This window comes from Mustelus asterias, unplaced genomic scaffold, assembly GCF_964213995.1.
Source record: "Mustelus asterias unplaced genomic scaffold, sMusAst1.hap1.1 HAP1_SCAFFOLD_599, whole genome shotgun sequence".
NCBI lineage: Eukaryota > Metazoa > Chordata > Chondrichthyes > Carcharhiniformes > Triakidae > Mustelus > Mustelus asterias.
Window position 1 is genome coordinate 98,401 of NW_027590549.1, and position 23,009 is coordinate 121,409.

General features: G+C 49.6%; 1 protein-coding gene across 1 annotated transcript; it reads left to right on the forward strand.

Moving 5' to 3' along the window:
• Positions 1 to 1,522: 1,522 nt before the first annotated feature.
• rhoub (ras homolog family member Ub) lies at positions 1,523 to 17,694 on the forward strand. Its single transcript, XM_078205175.1, has 3 exons — positions 1,523 to 1,973; positions 15,294 to 15,352; positions 16,882 to 17,694. The coding sequence occupies exons 1-3, from the start codon at positions 1,763 to 1,765 to the stop codon at positions 17,338 to 17,340; spliced, it is 729 nt and encodes a 242-aa protein (XP_078061301.1). The 5' UTR covers positions 1,523 to 1,762; the 3' UTR covers positions 17,341 to 17,694.
• Positions 17,695 to 23,009: the final 5,315 nt, after the last annotated feature.

A 23,009-nucleotide genomic window follows, 5' to 3' on the forward strand; every position in this document is an offset into this window, starting at 1 on the left:
TTAATGAGAGAGTTAACAAGAGAGAGAGTTAAATAGGGAGTTAATGAGAGAGAGAGTTAATGAGAGAGTTAATGAGAGAGAGAGTTATTGAGGGAGTTAATGAGAGAGTTAATGAGAGAGAGAGTTAATGAGCGAGTTAATGAGAGAGTTAATGAGAGAGAGAGTTAATGAGCGAGTTAATGAGAGAGTTCATGAGAGAGAGAGTTAATCAGGGAGTTAATGAGAGACAGAGTTATTGAGAGAGTTAACGAGAGAGAGAGTTAATGAGAGAGTTAATGAGAGAGAGAGATAATGTGAGAGTTAATGAGAGAGTTAATGAGAGAGGGAGTCAATGAGAGAGTTAATGAGGGAGTTAATGAGAGAGTTAATGAGGGAGTTAATGAGAGAGTTAATGAGAGAGTTATCGAGAGAGAGAGAGTTAATGAGAGAGTTAATGAGGGAGTTAATGAGAGAGTTAATGAGAGAGTTATCGAGAGAGTTAATGAGAGAGTTAATGAGAGTGTTAACGAGAGAGTTAATGAGAGAGTTAATGAGAGAGAGAGTTAATGAGAGAGTTAATGAGAGAGAGTGTTAACGAGAGTGTTAATGAGAGAGTTAATGAGAGAGAGAGTTAATGAGAGAGTTAATGAGAGAGTTAATGAAAGAGAGAGTTAATGAGAGAGTTAATGAGGGAGTTAATGAGAGAGTTAATGAGAGAGTTATCGAGAGAGACAGAGTTAATGAGAGAGTTAATGAGAGAGAGAGTTAACGAGAGAGTTAATGAGAGAGTTAATGAGAGAGAGAGTTAATGAGAGAGTTAATGAGAGAGTTAATGAGAGAGTGAGTTAATGAGAGAGTTAATGAGGGAGTTAATGAGGGAGAGAGTTAATGAGAGAGTTAATGAGGGAGTTAATGAGGGAGAGGGTTTATGAGCGAGTTAATGAGGGAGAGAGTTAATGAGTGAGTTAATGAGAGGGTTAATGAGGGAGAGAGTTAATGAGAGAGTTAATGAGAAGGTTAATGAGGGAGAGGGTAAATGAGGGAGAGAGTTAATGAGAGTCAATGAGAGAGAGAGTGAATGAGAGAGTTAATGAGACAGTTAATGAGAGAGAGCAGGTTAATAAGTGACTGAGCAGATTAACCAGTGAGCGAGGAGGCTAATGAGCGAGTGATTAGGTTAATCCATGAAAGAGGAGATTAATGAGTGAGGTGATTAACCAGAGCGGGTTAACGTGTTCGAGAATGGGTTACCACGTGAATGGGCCAGTTAATGAATGAGGGAGCAGTTTATTGAGCGAGTGGGAATAGGTTAATGAATGGGGGATGTTTATTGAGTGAGAGAGGACAGTTCAATATCTAAAGGGGAGGATTTCTCCTTTAAAGTGATCCTCCCCCTTCACTCCTGGCTCTTTAAGGCAGCAGCAGAGGCTGCAGTGTCCCTTTAAGAGCTGGAAGTAGTGTGGGAGGTGCAGTTTCACACAATCTGCTGCAGTTTCGGGTGGAGACAAGTGCTTGTGAAGGTTGGATTTATAAATCGGACAGTGAGAGAGAGGGGAGTAGATATTAAGAAGCCAGTCTATGATCTAACCGGTTGCTGCCTCTCCCTCTCTCTGTCAAAGTCACCCTTGTCAAAGTGAAAAAAAGTTTCCCAAAACTTTTGCAAAAGTTTTTGCTTAAGTTATTAGAAGAGTTTAGAGTTGATTTTTTTTTCTTCGCTGCCGGGTGAAAGCAGAAGATTCCCCCCTCCTATCTCCCCACAGACCCGTCTCCTGCAAGGTAAACCATGCCCCCCCAGGATTTACTGGATTACAGAGCGGGGTTCGCTCCCCCCGTCCCGCCGCACAAGCCCAGGCGGAGCGGCCGCCCGCAGGAACGCTTCCTCAAGTGTGTCTTACTGGGGGACGGAGCGGTGGGCAAAACCAGCCTGGTCGTCAGCTACACCACCAATGGGTACCCCACCAAGTATGTGCCCACCGCCTTCGATAACTTTTCTGGTGGGTATTTCAACTCCGTCTTAATTTCTTAGAGTTTAAAGTGCTTTAAGGATAACAGAATGTGTGTGTCTTTCCATTCTGAATGGACCTTGGGGTGTGTGTATTAACACTGGGGGGATCTTGGGGTGGGTGTATTAACACTGGGGGGATCTTGGGGTGGGTGTATTAACACTGGGGGGATCTTGGGGTGGGTGTATTAACACTGGGGGGATCTTGGGGTGGGTGTATTAACACTGGGGGGATCTTGGGGTGGGTGCATTAACACTGGGGGGATCTTGGGGTGGGTGCATTAACACTGGGGGGATCTTGGGGTGGGTGTATTAACACTGGGGGGATCTTGGGGTGGGTGCATTAACACTGGGGGGATCTTGGGGTGGGTGTATTAACACTGGGGGGATCTTGGGGTGGGTGTATTAACACTGGGGGGATCTTGGGGTGGGTGTATTAACACTGGGGGGATCTTGGGGTGGGTGTATTAACACTGGGGGGATCTTGGGGTGGGTGTATTAACACTGGGGGGATCTTGGGGTGGGTGTATTAACACTGGGGGGATCTTGGGGTGGGTGTATTAACACTGGGGGGATCTTGGGGTGGGTGTATTAACACTGGGGGGATCTTGGGGTGGGTGTATTAACACTGGGGGGATCTTGGGGTGGGTGTATTAACACTGGGGGGATCTTGGGGTGGGTGTATTAACACTGGGGGGATCTTGGGGTGGGTGTATTAACACTGGGGGGATCTTGGGGTGGGTGTATTAACACTGGGGGGATCTTGGGGTGGGTGTATTAACACTGGGGGGATCTTGGGGTGGGTGTATTAACACTGGGGGGATCTTGGGGTGGGTGTATTAACACTGGGGGGATCTTGGGGTGGGTGTATTAACACTGGGGGGATCTTGGGGTGGGTGTATTAACACTGGGGGGATCTTGGGGTGGGTGTATTAACACTGGGGGGATCTTGGGGTGGGTGTATTAACACTGGGGGGATCTTGGGGTGGGTGTATTAACACTGGGGGGATCTTGGGGTGGGTGTATTAACACTGGGGGGATCTTGGGGTGGGTGTATTAACACTGGGGGGATCTTGGGGTGGGTGTATTAACACTGGGGGGATCTTGGGGTGGGTGTATTAACACTGGGGGGATCTTGGGGTGGGTGTATTAACACTGGGGGGATCTTGGGGTGGGTGTATTAACACTGGGGGGATCTTGGGGTGTGTGTATTAACACTGGGGGGATCTTGGGGTGGGTGTATTAACACTGGGGGGATCTTGGGGTGGGTGTATTAACACTGGGGGGATCTTGGGGTGGGTGTATTAACACTGGGGGGATCTTGGGGTGGGTGTATTAACACTGGGGGGATCTTGGGGTGGGTGTATTAACACTGGGGGGATCTTGGGGTGGGTGTATTAACACTGGGGGGATCTTGGGGTGGGTGTATTAACACTGGGGGAATCTTGGGGTGTGAGTATTAACACTGGGGGGATCTTGGGGTGGGTGTGTGTATTAACACTGGGGGGATCTTGGGGTGGGTGTGTGTATTAACCCTGGGGGGATCTTGGGGTGTGTGTGTGTATTAACCCTGGGGGGATCTTGGGGTGTGTGTGTGTATTAACCCTGGGGGGATCTTGGGGTGTGTGTGTGTATTAACCCTGGGGGGATCTTGGGGTGTGAGTATTAACACTGGGGGGATCTTGGGGTGGTGTGTGTGTATTAACACTGGGGGGATCTTGGGGTGTGAGTATTAACACTGGGGGGATCTTGGGGTGAGTGTGTGTATTAACACTGGGGGGATCTTGGGGTGAGTGTGTGTATTAACACTGGGGGAATCTTGGGGTGTGAGTATTAACACTGGGGGGATCTTGGGGTGGGTGTGTGTATTAACACTGGGGGGATCTTGGGGTGAGTGTGTGTATTAACACTGGGGGGATCTTGGGGTGTGTGTATTAACACTGGGGGGATCTTGGGGTGTGTGTATTAACACTGGGGGGATCTTGGGGTGAGTGTGTGTATTAACATTGGGGGGATCTTGGGGTGAGTGTGTGTATTAACACTGGGGGGATCTTGGGGTGAGTGTGTGTATTAACACTGGGGGGATCTTGGGGTGTGTGTATTAACACTGGGGGGATCTTGGGGTGAGTGTGTGTATTAACACTGGGGGGATCTTGGGGTGTGTGTATTAACACTGGGGGCATCTTGGGGTGTGAGTATTAACACTGAGGGGTCTTGGGGTGAGTGTGTGTATTAACACTGGGGGGATCTTGGGGTGAGTGTGTGTAATAACACTGGGGGGATCTTGGGGTGAGTGTGTGTAATAACACTGGGGGATCTTGGGGTGAGTGTGTGTATTAACACTGGGGGGATCTTGGGGTGAGTGTGTGTATTAACCCTGGGGGGATCTTGGGGTGTGTGTATTAACACTGGGGGGATCTTGGGGTGTGTATATTAACACTGAGGAGTTCTTGGGATGTGAGTGTTTGTGTGTGTGTGTGTATTTTTAATACTGGGGAATCTTGGTGTGTGTCTCTGGTTTAATCTGTCTCTGGGGACTGTGCATACTGCCTCAGTGCTGCAGTGACGTGTGAGCCTTGAATGTGGTGCTAATGGAGCTATGAGCATGAACACTCTGTGAACTGAGTGAATGATTGGAGGTGATGATGTGGAGTTGCCAGCGTTGCACTGGGATAGGCACAGTAAGTAGTCTCACAACACCAGGTTAAAGTCCAACAGGTTTATTTGGTAGCACGAACTTTCGGAGCGTTGCCATCTACCTGATGAAGGAGCAGCACTCCGAAAGCTCGTGTTACCAAATAAACCTGTTGCACTTTAACCTGGCGATTGGAGGTGGGAAGGGGAACACACACACTTCTTCCGTCTATCTCTGTGCAGATCCCACAATCCGTGAGGTTTTAGTACCAATGCTGTCATATGAAAATGTGCCTTAGTTTTCATTTTTTGTTTCCTTATGAAATTCTTTCTAAACAAAACTTGAATTTTCAATGGCAACAGAATGTAAAGTTTTGAGTACAAAATACAAGGCAGGCTCTCCCAGGACAGGTACAGCATGGGGTTAGATACAGAGTAAAGCTCCCTCTACACTGTCCCCATCAAACACTCCCAGGACAGGTACAGCACGGGGTTAGATACAGAGTAAAGCTCCCTCTACACTGTCCCCATCAAACACTCCCAGGACAGGTACAGCACGGGGTTAGATACAGAGTAAACCTCCCTCTACACTGTCCCCATCAAACACTCCCAGGACAGGTACAGCACGGGGTTAGATACAGAGTAAAGCTCCCTCTACACTGTCCCCATCAAACACTCCCAGGACAGGTACAGCACGGGGTTAGATACAGAGTAAAGCTCCCTCTACACTGTCCCCATCAAACACTCCCAGGACAGGTACAGCACGGGGTTAGATACAGAGTAAAGCTCCCTCTACACTGTCCCCATCAAACACTCCCAGGACAGGAACAGCACGGGGTTAGATACAGAGTAAAGCTCCCTCTACACTGTCCCCATCAAACACTCCCAGGACAGGTACAGCCCGGGGTTAGATACAGAGTAAAGCCCCCTCTACACTGTCCCCCATCAAACACTCTCAGGACAGGTACAGCACGGGGTTAGATACAGAGTAAAGCCCCCTCTACACTGTCCCCCATCAAACACTCCCAGGACAGGTACAGCACAGGGTTAGATACAGAGTAAACCTCCCTCTACACTGTCCCCATCAAACACTCCCAAGACAGGTACAGCATGGGGTTAGATACAGAATAAAACTCCCTCTACACTGTCCCCATCAAACACTCCCAGGACAGGTACAGCACGGGGTTAGATACAGAGTAAATCTCCCTCTACACTGTCCCCATTAAACACTCCCAGGACAGGTACAGCACGGGGTTAGATACAGAATAAAACTCCCTCTACACTGCCCCCATGGTGGGCAGCACAGTGGTTAGCACTGCTGGCTCACCGCGCCGGGGACCCAGGTTTGATTCCAGGCTTGGATCACTGTCTGTGCGGAGTTTGCACGTTCTCTCCATGTCTGCGTGGGTTTCCTCCGGGTGCTCCAGTTTCCTCTGAAAGATGTGTAGATTAGGTGGATTGGCCGTGCTAAATTGCCCCTTAGTGTGCAAAGACGTGCTGGTTAGGGTGCTTTGGCTGTGCTAAATTCTCCCTCGGTGTACCCGAACAGGAGTGTGGCGACGAGGGGATTTTCACAGTAACTTCATTGCAGCGTTAATATAAGCCTAATCGTGACACTAATAAATAAAGTTTAAAACTCAATAGACTTTAAGTATGTGCTGTATGAAAGAGAGCAGGGTCCGATAGTGACTTCCCAGAAGGATATCGGATAAATACTGGAAAAGGAGATGGATGGGGAATGAGCGGGGAGCATGGGGACCAATTGGTGAGCCCTTTCAAAAGGGACATCACAGGTGGGTCGGGTTGAATGGCCTCATTCCTTAAAGATTTCTGTTAATTCCTTGCAAGGGTTTGAATTCCTGTCTGGGAGTTCTAAAAGGGAGAGGATACAGGAAGAGTTCTTGGAGGAAATCCATGGGGAACCGGAGAGAGTTTCTGAGGAGGATTGGGAGTAGGGAATTTTGATCAACTGACGGAAGACGTGGCAACTTGCGCGTGCGGTGAAAAGGGAGTTTGACTGGAATTGTGTGGTGATTCACAAGGTGGGATTAGCTACAGAGAGCAGTAAGATCCTCGGGTTGTCTGCAAGTGCTGAGACAGCAGGTGATCGATAGGAAGGGCTACCTCTACTGTCATCAACCTTTGTAGCTCAGTTTAAAAGTTTATTTATTATTGTCACAAGTCAGCTTACATTAACACTGCAATGAAGTCACTACGAAAATCCCCTAGTCGCCACACTCCGGCACCTTTTCGGGCACACTGAGGGAGAATTTAGCACGGCCAATACACCTAACCATCACGTCTTTTGGACTGTGGGAGGCATCCGGAGGAAACCCACGCAGACACGGGGAGAACGTCCACACAGACAGTGACCCGAGCCGGGAATCGAACCTGGCTCCCTGGCGCTGTGGCGGGGGTGGGGGGGTGCACTGGGGTGGCTGGAACACCTAGTGTGATGGGGGATGTGAGGGCCCCATCAGTCAAATAGCCAGGTCAAATTTACTCTCTCTCTTTCACTGCACAGAAAAGAAAGATTTACGTTTCACGCGATCTTGCAAAGTGCCCTCTGGCCAATGAGGTATGCCTAGATGTCCAGTCACTGCTGCAGTGCAGGAAACACCAGCGACTCATTTGTGCACAGCAAGCTCCCACAAACAGCAATGCGATAAATGTACTGTCTGAGCAAAGAGTCTGAGGATTCAGGGTAGACCAGTTAGGACGGAGGTGAGGAGACATTTCTTCACCCAAAGAGTGGTGAGCCTGTGGAATTCATTACCACAGGAAGGAGTTGATGCCAAAACATTGGATGTATTCAAGAGGCGGCTGGATATAGCACTTGGGGCGAATGGGATCGAAGGTTATGGGGGGAAAGCAGGATTAGGCGATTGAGTTGGACGAGCAGCCATGATCGTAATGAATGGGGGAGCAGGCTCGAAGGGCCAAATGGCCTCCTCCTGCTCCTATCTTCTATATGTTTCTATTCCCTCCGTATTGTACGACTTGAACCTTGGGTGTTCCAAGGCCCACTAACTGTGCCAGATGTCAAGGCAATTCATTTTATAAAAATTCCTTTTTGGGACATGGGCATCGCTGGGCCAGCATTTATTGCCCATCCTTGGAGGGCAGTTGAGAGTCAACCACATTGCTGTGGAGTCACATGTAGGCCAGACCGGGTAAGGACGGCAGATTTCCTTCCCTAAAGGGACATTAGTGAACCAGATGGGTTTTTCCGACAATAGTTTCATGGTCATCAGTAGATTCTTAATTCCAGATTTTTTAAAAATTGAATTCAAATTCCGCCATCTGCCGTGGCGGGATTCGAACCCAGGTCCCCAGAACATCAGCTGAGTTTCTGGATTAATAGACTGGTGATAATACCACGAGGCCATCACCTCCCCTTTCATTTTTCACTGGAGACAGGGAAACAGTTAACTTGAGGAGAGAGGCTTTGCTGTACGACCTCGGTGTCCCTGGAAATGGTGCAGGGGGCGGTCATAGAGTCTGGTCGATGTTTCACTCGCGAGTGTGACCTTGCTTGTGTTTGTTATTTTAACTATCTATTGTTTGCGCAGATTAAGTGTGCAGCTTTTAACACTGGGCGGCAGAGGCGGTGAGTGTCTTATTGTTCGAGTCCCTATCTGCTCAAACCAAAATAGATACTTTGGAAAAATATCTGAACTGAACCGGAGTTTGGTCATTGAGATTTCCAGTGCTGATGCCAACATTGTACAGGGGAAGCAGGTTTCAATTCCCCGATAACAATATGATTCATTCATTCAGTCCTCATGGGTTTCTGACAGTACACAACCTACTCCCCTAGCTTAAACTGTTCCTCCCAGTGTTATACAGTGACAGACCCATCCACACCAGTACTGTACCCCAGTGTTATACAGTGACAGACCCATCCACACCAGTACTGTACCCCAGTGTTATACAGTGACTGATCCGTCCCACCAGTACTGTACCCCAGTGTTATACAGTGACAGACCCATCCACACCAGTACTGTACCCAGTGTTATACAGTGACTGACCCGTCCCACCAGTACTGTACCCCAGTGTTACACAGTGACAGACCCGTCCCCACCAGTACTGTACCCCAGTGTTATTCAGTGACAGACCCGCCCCCACCAGTACTGTACCCCAGTGTTATACAGTGACAGACCTGTCCCCACCAGTACTGTACCCCAGTGTTATACAGTGACAGACCCGCCCCCACCAGTACTGTACCCCAGTGTTATACAGTGACAGACACGTCCCCACCAATACTGTACCCCAGTGTTATACAGTGACAGACCCATCCACACCAGTACTGTACCCCAGTGTTACACAGTGACAGACCCGTCCCCACCAGTACTGTACCCCAGTGTTATTCAGTGACAGACCCGCCCCCACCTGTACTGTACCCCAGTGTTATACAGTGACAGACCTGTCCCCACCAGTACTGTACCCCAGTGTTATACAGTGACAGACCCGCCCCCACCAGTACTGTACCCCAGTGTTATACAGTGACAGACCCGTCCCCACCAATACTGTACCCCAGTGTTATACAGTGACAGACACGTCCCCACCAATACTGTACCCCAGTGTTATACAGTGACAGACCCATCCACACCAGTACTGTACCCAGTGTTATACAGTGACTGACCCGTCCCACCAGTACTGTACCCCAGTGTTATACAGTGACTGACCCGTCCCACCAGTACTGTACCCCAGTGTTATACAGTGACTGACCCGTCCCACCAGTACTGTACCCCAGTGTTATACAGTGACTGACCCGTCCCACCAGTACTGTACCCCAGTGTTACACAGTGACAGACCCGTCCCCACCAGTACTGTACCCCAGTGTTATACAGTGACAGACCTGTCCCCACAGTACTGTACCCCAGTGTTATACAGTGACAGACCTGTCCCCACCAGTACTGTACCCCAGTGTTACACAGTGACAGACCTGTCCCCACCCCAATGTTATACAGTGACAGATCTGTCCCCACCAGTACTGTACTGCAGTGTGATACACTGACAGACCTATCCCCAACTGTACTGTACCCCAGTGTTACACAGCGACAGACCCGTCCCCACCAGTACTGTGCCCCAGTGTTATAGAGTGGCCAATCCACCTAACCTGCACATCTTTGGACTGTGGGAGGAAACCGGAGCACCCAGAAAAAACCCACGCAGACACGGGGAGAACGTGCAGACTCCACACAGACAGTGACCCAAACCGGGGATCGAACCCGGATCCCTGGCGATGTGAGGCAGCAGTGCTAACCACTGCGCCACCGTGCCTTTACCGGAACATTATCAGGCTTCTACACCCAGTCCCATGAAGAGCAGATAGACTCAGAGCTCTGGTCAAAGATGTGGGTTTGACGGAGCACCTTTTAATGGAGGGAGGAGACAGAGGGGTTTAGGGAAGGAATTCCAGAACTCCGAGAGGTCGAGGCAGCTGAAGCCATGGCCACCAATGGTGGAATGGAGGAAATCGACGGGAGTGAGGGGTCGGGGGGCGGGGGGGGGGGGGGGGGTGGCGGGGCGGTGCGCAGAGGGGACAGAATTGGAGGAGCCCTGTGATCTTGGGAGGGTCACGGGTCTGGCAGAGGCAATGGAGAGGGGTGAGAAAATGTGGGTGGGAGTTTTGAATATGAGAATTTAATATTTTTGAAAATGATTGTTTGGTATCTGAGTTCAGTGTCATCCATTCAATGGATCTGGGGCGGCGGGGTGGCGCAGTGGTTAGCACTGCCACCTCACAGCGCCAGGGACCCTGGTTCGATTCCTAGCTTGAGGCCACTGTCTGTGCAGAATTTGCACATTCTCTCCGTGTCTGCGTGGGTTTCCTCCCACAGTCCGAAAGACGTGCTGGTTGGGTGGATTGGCCGTGCTAAATTGCCCAAAGATGTGCCTGTGTGGGTTTCCTCCGTAAGAAGTTTAACAACACCAGGTTAAAGTCCAACAGGTTTATTTGGTAGCAAAAACCACACAAGCTGAGTCACCTGAAGAAGGGGCTTGGGGCTCCGAAAGCTTGTGTGGCTTTTGCTACCAAATAAACCTGTTGGACTTTAACCTGGTGTTGTTAAACTTCTTACTGTGTTTACCCCAGTCCAACGCCGGCATCTCCACATCATGGGTTTCCTCCTACAGTCCGAAAGACATGCTGGTTGAGTGCATTGGCCGTGCTAAATTCTCCCTCAGTGTACTCGAACAGGCACCGGAGTGTGGCGACTAGGGGATTTTCACAGTAACTTCATTGGGGTGTTAATGTAAGCCTACTTGTGACACTAAAACTTTAAAAGCTGAAAAAAGCCTTAATCTCGGCAGAGTCCCCCTACCCCAGGGGTGTGTGCAGTTAGAAGTTGAATGGCTGAGAACAGAGTAGAAACCAAAACACAAAATGTTGGAAAATCTCAGCAGGTCTGACAGCATCTGTGGAGAGAGAATAGAGCCAATGTTTTGAGTCTGGATGATGCTTCGACCCCACAGATGCTATCAGATCTAAGATTTTCCAGCGTTTTCTGTTTTTGTTTCAGATTCCCAGCATCCGCAGTATTTTGCTTTTGTAACGGAGTACAAAGGTCATGTAGATGATCGGCACTCGAGTGAGGCTGGATCCCAGGAAGAGGAGACCTATTGGAAGTGTGGGTGGCACAGTGGTTAGCACAGCTGCCTCACAGCTCCAGCGACCCGGGTTCGATTCCCGGCTTGGGTCACTGTCTGTGTGGAGTTTGCACATTCTCCCCGTGTCTGCGTGGGTTTCCTCTGGGTGCTCCAGTTTCCTCCCACAGTCCAAAGATGTGCGGGTTAGGTGCTAAATTGCCCCTTAATGTCCTGGGATGCGTAGGTTAGACGGATTAACGGGATGAATGCTAAATTGCCCCTTGGTGTCCAAAGATGTGCTGGTTAGGTGGATTGGCCATGCTAAAGAGGTTGCTGTGGCAGGGTTGTGTGGTGTCGTGGTCACTGTTCTCCTGAAGGCTGGGTAGTTTGCTGCGGACAATGGTCTGTTTGAGGTTGTGCGGTTGTTTGAAGGCAAGAAGTGGGGGTGTGGGGATGGCCTTGGCGAGATGTTCGTCTTCATCGATGACATGTTGAAGGCTCCGGAGGAGCCTCGGGGGCATAACTAGGTAAGGTTCATGGAGGAAGATATAGGAGGGATGTACGAGGTAGGTTCTTTACTCAGAGAGTGGTTGGGGTGTGGAATGGACTGCCTGCTGTGATAGTGGAGTCGGACACTTTAGGAATTTTCAAGCGGTTATTGGATAGGTACATGGAGCACACTAGAATGATATGGAGTGGGATAGCTTGATCTTGGTTTCGGACAAAGCTTGGCACAACATCGAGGGCCGAAGGGCCTGTACTGTTCTATGTTCTATGTAAATTAGGTAAATTGCCCCATTTGGTGTCAGCGAGATTAGCTGGGTAAATACATGGGGTCACTTTCATACAGTCCCAGGTTTACTTTTGTATAGTCAAGGCTCTATACAAATGCAAGTTGTTGTTGCCGCTCATGAGATCTTAGTCCGAAGATCGCTGGGCGTGTTTGCAATGTGAGCTGGGATCATTTAACTCAACAGAAACTCAAGGTCAAGCCTTGGGACTTCTCTGTTCAGGTACATCAGAAGGTGTGTTTGTTCTGCGTGAGTCACTGATACTGAGAGGGCAGGAGAGAGCGAACCAAGCTAAACTCAATCTGCGCGACAGAGTTGCCCTCCCTCCTCGCAATCCTTGATCTAAGACTGCCGGACCTTGACTCCCTCTATCTTTTCGTTGCTGTTGGGGCCCTGTTGCCTTTGATCTTTTGTGAGGCCTACTTGCGCACAATCTCTCTGCCCTGGGACTGCCCCAGAGATACTGAGTCTAAAGTCTTTGTTTGCATCTGATGTTTCCCTGAACCGCTTTTGAAATAATCCACATCCGTTCTTTTTGTGTGCCTGTTTTTTTTTTCTCCCCACCCCTGAGTTCTTTTTGAAGATTTTTTTATATTCGTTGGCAACCCAGGGAGCAAAGAGTTGGAGTAAATGGGTCTTTTTCTGATTGTCAGGCAGTGGGGTACCGCTGGGACTCACGACTGTTCACATTTACGTATTAATGATTCCGGGTGCTCCGGTTTCCTCCCACAGTCCGAAGATGTGCGGGTTAGGTGGATTGGCCATGTCAGGGGAATTAACAGGATGAATGCGTGGGGATACAGGGATGGTGCCTGGGGTAGGATTGTTGTCAGTGCAGGCTCGATGGGCCGAATGCCCCCCACTGTAGGGATTCTATGATTTGGACGAGAGAACTAAATATATTCCCTCCAAATTTGCAGATGATACAAAGTTAGATGGTAGGGTGAGCTGTGAGGAGGATGCGGGTTAGGTGGATTGGCCATGCTAAATTGCCCCTTTATAAGAATCATAGAATCCTACAGCGCAGAAGGAGGCCATTCAGCCCATCGAGTCTGCACCGATCACAATCCCACCCATCCCCTATCCCCATAACCCCATGCATTTACCCTCGCTAGTCCCCTTGACACTAAGGGGCAATTTAGCATGGCCAATCCACCTAGCCCACACGTCTTGTCCCCTTAGTGTCAGGGGGACTGGCTAGGATAAATGTGTGGGGTTGTGGGGATAGGGCCTGCATGGGATTGTGATCGGTGCAGACTCGATGGGCCGAATGGCCTTCTTCTGCACTGTCGGATTCTATGATTCAGTGTGATTTGAACAGGCTGAGTGAGTGGGCATGTGCAAGGCAGGTGCAGTATAGTGTGGATAAACCTGAGATTATCCACTTCAGTTACAAAAATAGGAAGACAGATTATTATTTGAGTGGGTGTAAATTGAGAGAAGTGGGTACTTGGTGTCCTCGTGCATCAGTCGCTGAAAATAAGCGCGCAGGTACAGCAGGCAGTAAAGAAGGCAAATGGTATGTTGGCCTTCATTCCGAGAGGATTTGAGTCTAGGGATAGGGATGTTTTGCTGCAATTGTACAGGGCGTTGGTGAGGCCACACCTGGAGTATTGTGTGCTGTTTTGGTGTCCTTATCTGAGGAAGGATGTCCTTGCTACAGAGGGAGCGCAGCGAAGGTTTACCAGGCTGATTCCTGGAAAGGCAAGTCTGTCATATGAGGAGAGATTAAGTTGCTTAGGACTATATTTATTGGTGTTTAGACAAGTGAGAGGGGATCTCATAGAAACTTATAAAATTCTAACAGGATTAGACAGGGTGGATTCAGAAAGAATGTTCCTGATGGTGGGGAGTCCAGAACTAGGGGTCATAGTTTGAGGAATAGTTTGAGATGAGGAGAAATTTCTTCCGAGAATCATATAATCTACAGTGCGGAAGGAGGCCATTTGGCCCATCGAGCCTGCACCGACCACAATCCCACCCAGCTCCTATCCCCATAACCCCAAATATTTACCCTCCTAATCCCCCTGACTCTAAGGGGCAATTTAGCCTGGCCAATGCACCCTAACCGGCACACCTTTCGGACTGTGGGAGGAAACCGGAGCACCCCCGGAGGAAACCCACGCAGACACGGGGAGAACGTGCAAACTCCGGACAGACAGTGACCCGAGGCCGGAACTGAACCCGGGTCCCTGGCGCTGAGGCAGCGGTGCTAACCACTCTGTGCCACCCAGAGGGTGGTGAATGTGTGGAATTCACTACCGCAGAATGTAGTTGAGGCCAAAACGTTGTGTGATTTCAAGAAGAAATTAGATATAGCTCTTGGGGCTAAAGGGATCAAAGGATAAGGGGGGGGTGGAGGGAGGAATCAGGATGCTGAATTTGATGATCAGCCATGATCAAGATGAGTGGTGGAGCAGGCACGATGGGCTGAATGGCCTCTGGCTCTCAGGATTCTATGACTAAAAAGCATGAAATTGCTGTAACTGGGATTTGTGTGCCGAAAGCGTGTCTGCGAATTAATAAATTAATATTCTAGCCAACACAGCATCTTTTTGCATTCCCCAAGCGCCCTCATAACCAATGCAGTAATCTCGAAGGGGTGTGATGATTGCTAATGCAGGAAATGTGGTAGCCAATTAATGCACAGCAAGATCCCGCAAACTGCAAAGGGAAAATGGCCAGGAAATCTTTTTTGAAATGATGTTGGTTGAGGGACAAATTATGGCCCTGACTCGCTCCTCTGCTGTTCTTTAAATAGTTGCCGTGGTACCTTTTGTGCATTTAGCTGAGAGGGTTTAATATCCCTTCAGAAAGACGGCGCCTCTGGCAGCGCAGCACTCCCTCGGTCCTGCACTTGGGAGGGGGGGGGAAGGGAGGTGGCACAGTGGGTTAGCACTGCTGCCTCACAGCGCCAGGGATCCGGATTCGATTCCCACTTGGGGTCACTGTCCGTGCAAAGTCTGCAGGTTCTCCCCCCCCGCCGTGTCTGCGTGGGTTTCCTCCGGGTGCTCCGGTTTCCTCCCACAGCCCGAAAGACTGTGCTGGTTAGGGTGCATTGGCCATGCTAAATTCACCCTCGGTGTTACCCGAACAGGAGTGTGGCGACTAGGGGGATTTTCACAGTAACTTCATTGCAGTGGTTAAAGTAAGCCTTACTTGTGACACTCATAAATAAACTTTATATTTCTAATTCTGAAATCATAAGGAATGGGGTTGACCCGATAGCAGGGACACGTTGCGACTTCCAGAATTATTCTTTTATTAAAAAGTTCTTTTTTTTTTTCTTGAAGCTGTTGTACAAGTTGATGGGACCCCGATTCGACTGCAACTGTGTGACACAGCTGGACAGGTGAGTGACTTAGTGAGCTGTTCCCCTCCACTGCTACTCAGTCAGCAGACTGCTTCTGTACTAACTGTTATTGCTGGGTCATACAACAGCTTTCTTTATGCCTGAACAAAGAACAGTACAGCTCAGGAACAGGCCCTTCGGCCCTCCAAGCCCGTGCTGATCGTGTGGCCCTAACTAAGCTACAAAAAAAACCTTCTGTCCTTACTCTGCCCGTATCCCTCTACTCCCTCCCTGTTCATGTCCCCACCCAGATGCCTCTTGAATGTTGCCAATGTGCCCGCTTCCACCACCACCTCTGGCAGCGCGTTCCAGGCACCCACCACTCTCTGCATGAAAAACCTCCCCCCGCACATCTCCCTTAAACTTTCCCCCCCCCCTCTCACCTTGAACCCCCTTCCACCCTGGGGAAAAGCCTCACCCTGTCACCTCTCTCATAATTTTGTAGACCTCCATCAGATCTCCCCTCAGCCTCTGTCTTTTTGGTGAAAACCATCCCAGTTTATTCAATCTCTCCTCATAGCCAACACCCTCGAGACCAGGCAACATGTTGGTGAGCCGCCTTTGCACTCTCTCCAAAGCTTCCACGTCCTTCTGATAGTGTGGTGACCAGAACTGCACGCAATACTCCAAAATGCGGCCAAACCAAGGTTTTATATAGCTGCAATATGATTTGCCAACTCTTGCACTCAGTGCCCCGGCCGATGAAGGCAAGTGTGCCATATGCCTTCTTAATCATCTTGGCTACCTGTGTTGCTACTTTCTAGGGACCTGCGCGCCTAGATCCCTACGCCTGAGAGATTGTTAAGCAAAGGTATTAAGGGATATGGGCCAAAGGCTGGCACATGGAGTTACGCCACAGATCTGCCATCATCGGATGGCAAAATATGTGCAGGTTAGGTTGATTGGCCATGTTAAAATTGCCCCTTAGTCCCGGGATGTGTAGGTTAGAGGGATTAGCAGGGTAAATATGTGGGGTTCTAGGGAAAAGACCTGGGTGGGATTGTTTTCAGTGCAGACTCGATGGGCCGAATGGCCACCTTCCGCATTGTGGGGTTTCTACGATCCTAATATCTGGAATTAACAATCTATTAATCCTAATTAATTAATTATCTGGAATTAAGATTATTAATCCAGAAACTCAGCTAATGTTCTAGGGGACCCGGGTTCGAATCCCGGTGGTGGAATTTGAATTCAATAAAAAAAAAAATCTGGGATTAAGAATCTACTGATGACCATGAAACCATTGTCGGAAAAACCCATCTGGTTCACTAATGTCCTTTAGGGAAGGAAATCTGCTGTCCTTACCCGGTCTGGCCTACATGTGACTCCAGAGCCACAGCAATGTGGTTGACTCTTAACTGCCCTCCAAGGGCAACTAGGGATGGGCAATAAATGCTGGCCCAGCCAGCGACGCCCATGTCCCATGAATGAATAAGATAAAAACACGTGATCTGTAGGTTTTAGCGTCGCCATATGGATGGTCGTTTATCTATTTATTGACCTGAATCTTTCTCCCTCTTCCTGTGCAGGATGAGTTTGACAAACTCCGGCACTTCTGCTACCACAAGACGGACATCTTCCTGCTCTGTTTCAGTGTGGTCAGCCCCTCGTCCTTCCAAAACGTGATGGAGAAGTGGATGCCCGAGATCCGCCACCACTGCCCCGCTGCCCCCGTGGTCCTGGTGGGCACCCAGTGCGACCTCCGGGGGGATGTCAAGGTCCTCATCGAGCTGGCCAAGTGCAAGGAGAAGCCGGTGCCCCCGGAGGCTGCCCGGGCACTGGCGGAGAAGATTGGCGCCGTGGCGTACGTGGAGTGCTCCTCGCTGACGCAGAAGAACCTGAAGGAGGTCTTTGACATGGCCATCGTGTGTGGCCTACGCTACGCGGACAGCCGGGCGAGCAGCGAGCGCAGGATGAAAACGTTGACTGCCAACAAAATGAGGACCCTGTCAAAATCCTGGTGGCGAAAGTATGTCTGCATCGTATGAGGAATGGGGAAGCCACTGGACTTTCATAAATGTGGTTTAGAAAAAGAAGAATGGGCGACACTTGTCTAGAAACCTTTCCCAGTTTGCTGTCCTAGTTGTAACTTGATAAGATGTCAATGATTGATTTGATTTGTCTGTTGGTTAGATTGCTATCTCTGTTTTGAAAGACTGACTCTTGGGTTGGGTCGCTCCTCTAATTGCCCCCACGGGTGGGGCGGGGCGATGGGGAGACAACCTACTGGTATTAAAGCTAGCCTATTAATCCAGAAACTCAGCCAATGTTCTGGGGGACCCGGGTTCGAATCCCGCCACGGCAGATGGTGGAATTTGAATTCAATAAAAAAAAATATCTGGAATCAAGAATCTACTGATGACCGTGAAACCATTGTCGGAAAAAACCCATCTGGTTCACTAATGTCCTTTTTTAGGGAAGGAAATCTGCCATCCTTACCCGGTCTGGCCTACATGTGACTACAGAACCACAGCAATGCGGTTGATTCTCAACTAGGGAAGGGCAATAAATGCTGGCCCAGCCGCCCACGTCCCACAAATGAATAAAGGGTGTGCCTCATGGCAAGAACACCCAGGATCCTTAACTCCAGGGTCACTTGGAAATTAAGCTTCCTGGGTGTGTTTGGGGGAGGGGGAAAAGAGTGATGCCCGTCCTAGCAGAATTGCCTTTCAACGCCCCAACATGGGATGGTCAGAAAACCTAATTTTTCCCTCCTCACCCATCACTACACCTTATTCAGTGCCTTCAAGAGAAAATTTGGGAAGGAGTGGGAGGAGGAGAGAGGGAAGGATTTCAACAAATCGTCTCTGAAGTTCTTTATCATCTTTTCCCCCACCATTTTACCAGAAGTCACTTTGACTTTTTATAACGGACCCTGTATTTATAAAGTGCCTTTTACGATCTCGGAACATTTCCAAAGTGCTTTACAGCCAATGAAAAATATTTTTATTTGTATATAAGTGCAGTCACTGTTGCAATGTAGGGAAACTGGCCAATTTGTGCACAGCAAGATCCCACAAGCAGCAAGGTGACAATGACCAGCTCGCCTGTTCTTTACGATAGTGGTCGAGGGCTAAATATTGGTTAAGACACTGGAGCTTTTCTCCAACACGCTGTGATCTCTCTACATCCACCTAACTTAACGACTGTTGAAAGAGAGAGAGATCTTCAACTCCGTGAATCATTGAATCCCTACAGTGCAGAAGGAGGCCATTCAACCCATCGAGCCTGCACTGATGACAATCCCGTCCAGGCCCCATCCCCATAACTCCACGAATTTACCCAGTCCCTTGAACGAAGGGATAATTTCACAGTAACCTCATTGCAGTGTTAATAATGTAAACCTACTTGTGACACTAATAAATAAACCTAAACTTAATTTAGCACGGCCAATCCACCTGCACATCTTTGGACAGAGGAAGGAAATGGGGAGCACCTGAAGGAAACCCACGCAGACGCGGGGAGAATGTGCAAACTCCGTACAGTCCCCCAAACCGGGAATTGAACTTGGGCCCCTGGCACTGTGAGGCAGCGGTGCTAACCACTGTGCCGCCCTACAAGGCCTGTGAAGCCACTGGGAGAATTATTCTGCATTTATCTTCTGGAAGCCATGTAAAACCCTCTGACGATCTGATTTCAACTGTCGGTGCCTCAATTGTTCCTTAATTACTCCTTGAATGTAGCCACGCAGACTGCTTTTGTCAGCTCGCAGACACAGACAGTAGTTAGCCTCACTGACAACACAAAGGGCCTTCGGTGCCCCATTGCCTGACCACCGTTGCCCTGGGCAACGGTGACATTTGTCCATTCAAAATGGCCACTCCACGTGTGTGTATGAGAAAGAGAGAGAGAGAGACTGGATTTGCCATCATTTACATTTGCCTCCGACTTTTAAGTGAATGGCTTTAAGTGCAATCCTACCCCCTCCCGCCCCCAGTCGGCCTAGAAAGCCTTCACAAAGAATAGAAAGTCCGAAGGAATTCTGGTGCGAAATCGCAAATGTCAGAGTCAAACTGGGTTCCAAACACCTTGTTTTTTTCAAATTACAAATCTGGGTCTTTCCACATAAGTCCATTGCGGTGGTCGAGGCAGGTTGCCCAAAATTAGGCCGGGCGAAAATGCAGTTTTGTCCTTGAGGCGCTCTCCCTCCCCCCTCCTCCTCCTTCCAGCGAGTTTAATAACTGGAGCTGGAATAATAAATTCCCCCAACCCCCCGCCTCGTGTAAGTTAACAGTGAAGCGGGTAAGTGAGGAGAGATGCCGTAACCAGTGGCAACCGCGACCGCCAACCAACTAATAAGAATGGAGAAGGGGGCCCTCCCAATGCATGAGCGGCCAGAATAAATTGAGATGTCTTGAAAGGAAAGGGCACTTTCTTTGGCAGCTGGACACCTTGCTGTCTGAGTTTACGCCACAGTTTTCATTAATTTCCTGGTGATTGTTCCACAGTTTGCCTGTTGCCCTGTCGGCCATTTTTTAAAAAATTAAATATCAGCGGAAGGCAGATCCTTGCCAAGTTTGCAATGCCACCAAGGAGCCTCCGTGTCGACATTGTTCACCCCCGGCCTCCCCCACCCTTGTGTAGGTTGAGGAGGGCAGGGTTTAGGATTTAGATCACTGGCTGGGCCTACATTTGGGACAAAATCTGCCCGCCTGCATTAGTGGGTGAGATGCCACTTGGCCCAGTCTGCCAGAGCCTTTGGGGTTTTTTTTTAACTTTGCCCCCCCCCCCCCCCACTCTTAGCGTGGTGCCTCCACAGATTAAGGCCTGTGGTTATGGTTTAGCGTAGTGCTGATGCAATCCGGGCACTGAGGCCTTGCCCACTGGGCCGGGGTAGGGGGGGGGCACAGTGAGTGAGTGTGGAGTGGCGATGACCTACTATTTTTTTGTTTGGTGATAACTGGGATGGGAAGAGCAGGGTGGCATTGCCAGTAAAAGGGATACAGTTTATTTATTAGTGTCACGGGTAGGCTGACATTCACACTGCAATGAAGTTACTGTGAAAATCCCCTAGTCGCCACACTCCGGTGCCTGTTCGGGTACACTGAGAGAGAATTTAGCACGGCCAATGCACCCTAACCAGCACATCTTGGGACACTAAGGGGCAATTTAGCACGGCCAATCCACCTAACCCGCACGTCTTTCGGGCTGTGGGAGGAAACTGGAGCACCCGGAGGAAACCCACACAGACACGGGGCGACTCTGCACAGACAGTGACCTGAGCCAGGGTCCCTGGCGCCATGAGGCCTTTCAGACTGCGTGGGGAAATTGGCATCTGAATGGGCAAAGTCCTCTGTGCAAAATAAAAGAGAAAATTTGAGATGAGGCGGGGAGGGCAAAGGGGCAAAAACTTATTTTGGGTCTCTCGACTGGGAACGTAGGAGGTGTGTGGAATATTATGAGGTGCTTCTCTTTTGCGGAAGTGTCTTGGCTCTATAAATAGAAATATATATATATATAAAATGCGTCTAGTAGTGAGGTTGTTAATTGTACAGAATGACTGTCTTTGAATCAGTCCACGGCTGTTTGTGTGAATAATATGAACTGTAATTGTCCAGGAGCCTGGTGTTGTCCCACCTGGGACACGGACTGCTTCAGAAACTCTTGATCCCAGCGCCTGCAATGTGATCTAAGACTAAAGGAAATAAAACAAAGATTTTCTGTTTTGGAAAAGGAAACATTCTTTGGCCTGTCCCGTCTGTTTGTGTCACTTGCTGTCTCTCAGCAACACTCACCCACTGTGCACCCATTTAAAACACAACAAACCGGGCTTGCATTTGTATAGCTCCTGTCACTGCCATGGGGTGGGGGAGGGGTTGGTCTTGCAGCGCATTCTACAGCAAATGGCACTTTGGAATTCTTTTTTTTCTCTCTTCCTCCCTCTCTCCCTTTTCTCTCTATCTCTCTCTCTCGTTTCCCCACACCCCCCCTTTCTCCCTCTCCCTTTCTCTCTTCCTTTCTTCCGTTTTCTCTCTCACTCTTTTTCTCTCTCTCTCTCTCCCTTTCTCTCTTCCCTTTCTCCCCCCTCAGTCTCTCCCTTTCTTTCATTCTCTCTCTCCCCTTTTCTTTCTCTCTCTCTATCTCTCCCCCGACCCTCTCTCTCTCCCTCCCCCTTTCTCCCCCCCCTTTCTCCCCCCTTTCTCCCCCCTTTCTCCCCCCCTTTCTCCCCCCCTTTCTCCCCCCCTTCTCCCCCCCCTTTCTTCCCCCCTTTCTCCCCCCCTCTCTCTCCCCCTCTCTCTTCCCCCTTTCTCTCCCTTTCTCCCTCTCCCCATCTTTCTCCCTCTCCCCCTCTCTCCCCCCTTTCTCCCCCCCTCTCTCCCCCCTTTCTCCCTCCCGCTCCCCCCCTCCCCCCCTTTCTCCCCCTCCCCCCTTGCGCTCTCTCTCTTTCGTTCTCTCTCCCCTCTCTCTCTCCTCCTTTTCTCTCTCTCTTTTTCTGTGCCCCTCTCTCTTTCTCTCCCCCCTTCCCCCTTTCTCTCTCTCTCTCTCTCCCTCTCTTTTGTTCTCTCTCATGTTATCAATCGCTGCAGGGTGTTCTCAGTAGTTTCAGAAGTTACTCCATTGAGATGGAAGAGAGACAGTGAGAATCCCTCGATAGTGAACTCACTAAATCAATATTTTAACCTGTGATTCTGTTTAACATTTCTCAAGCCAGATTCCCTGTGTTCCTCCGCTCTTTGGATCAGCTCACATGACCAAGAGGTCAGATCGAGGGTTGCTTTCTCTCACTGGGAGCTGAGCTGGGCTCACACTGAAAAGAAAGGTTGTGTTTTGAAATGTGCTGATGGTTTTGGAGATTTGTGGTTGCAGGTGGATGTATTTTTTTTTTTTGCTCGCTTCCTAACCCCCACCCCCGGAGGAAACCCACGCAGACATGGGGAGAATGTGCAGACAGTGACCCGAGGCCGGGAATCGAACCTGGGTCCCTGGCGCAGTGAGACAGCAGTGCTAACCACTGTGCCACCGTGCCGCCCATGTTGTCTTAGGTTGGGTGCGGTGGGGGAGGGGAGAGGTTATTCATCACACCCAGAAGGCAGCACCTCCAACAGTGCAGCACTCCCTCAGTACTGCAGTCAATGTAGTGGGATGTGGCAACCCCTGAGGACTGTAAGGGTTGGAGGAATCTGCAGACCACACCTTCCCCCAACACACACACACACATACATGCACATACATGGGCATGTACACACACAATAACACACACAATAACGCGCACACACACACATACACTCTCATGCGCACACACAATCACAAGGAGGCCATTCGGTCCCAATATCCTGTGCTACCTCATGGTAAGAGCTGTCCAATATTCCCATTTCTCCCAAAACCCCGAAAGCTTTTGCCCCATTTCTAATGTTGGGCCCCGATACCCTATTTCCCAGGTCTCTGCTCAGAAACGAGGGCAGCAGAAAGTGCCTGTAACTTACGCTCTTTCTCCCCTCCCCTCCCGCCCACCTCCCCAACTCCTGGCAACCTCCACAGCATTCTCTGCCTGGTAGCAATTCTACATAATTATTCCAAAAAGTACAACATAATAAAGTTTGACTAACCCTTTGGGTCTTGTGAAGTTTTGTGCGTTCTGCCAAGTTCTGAAGGTTTGGTGAAACAGCTCCAACCTCCAACCTGACACCGGGAGAACTTAAAACTGTTGTGCTGTAGG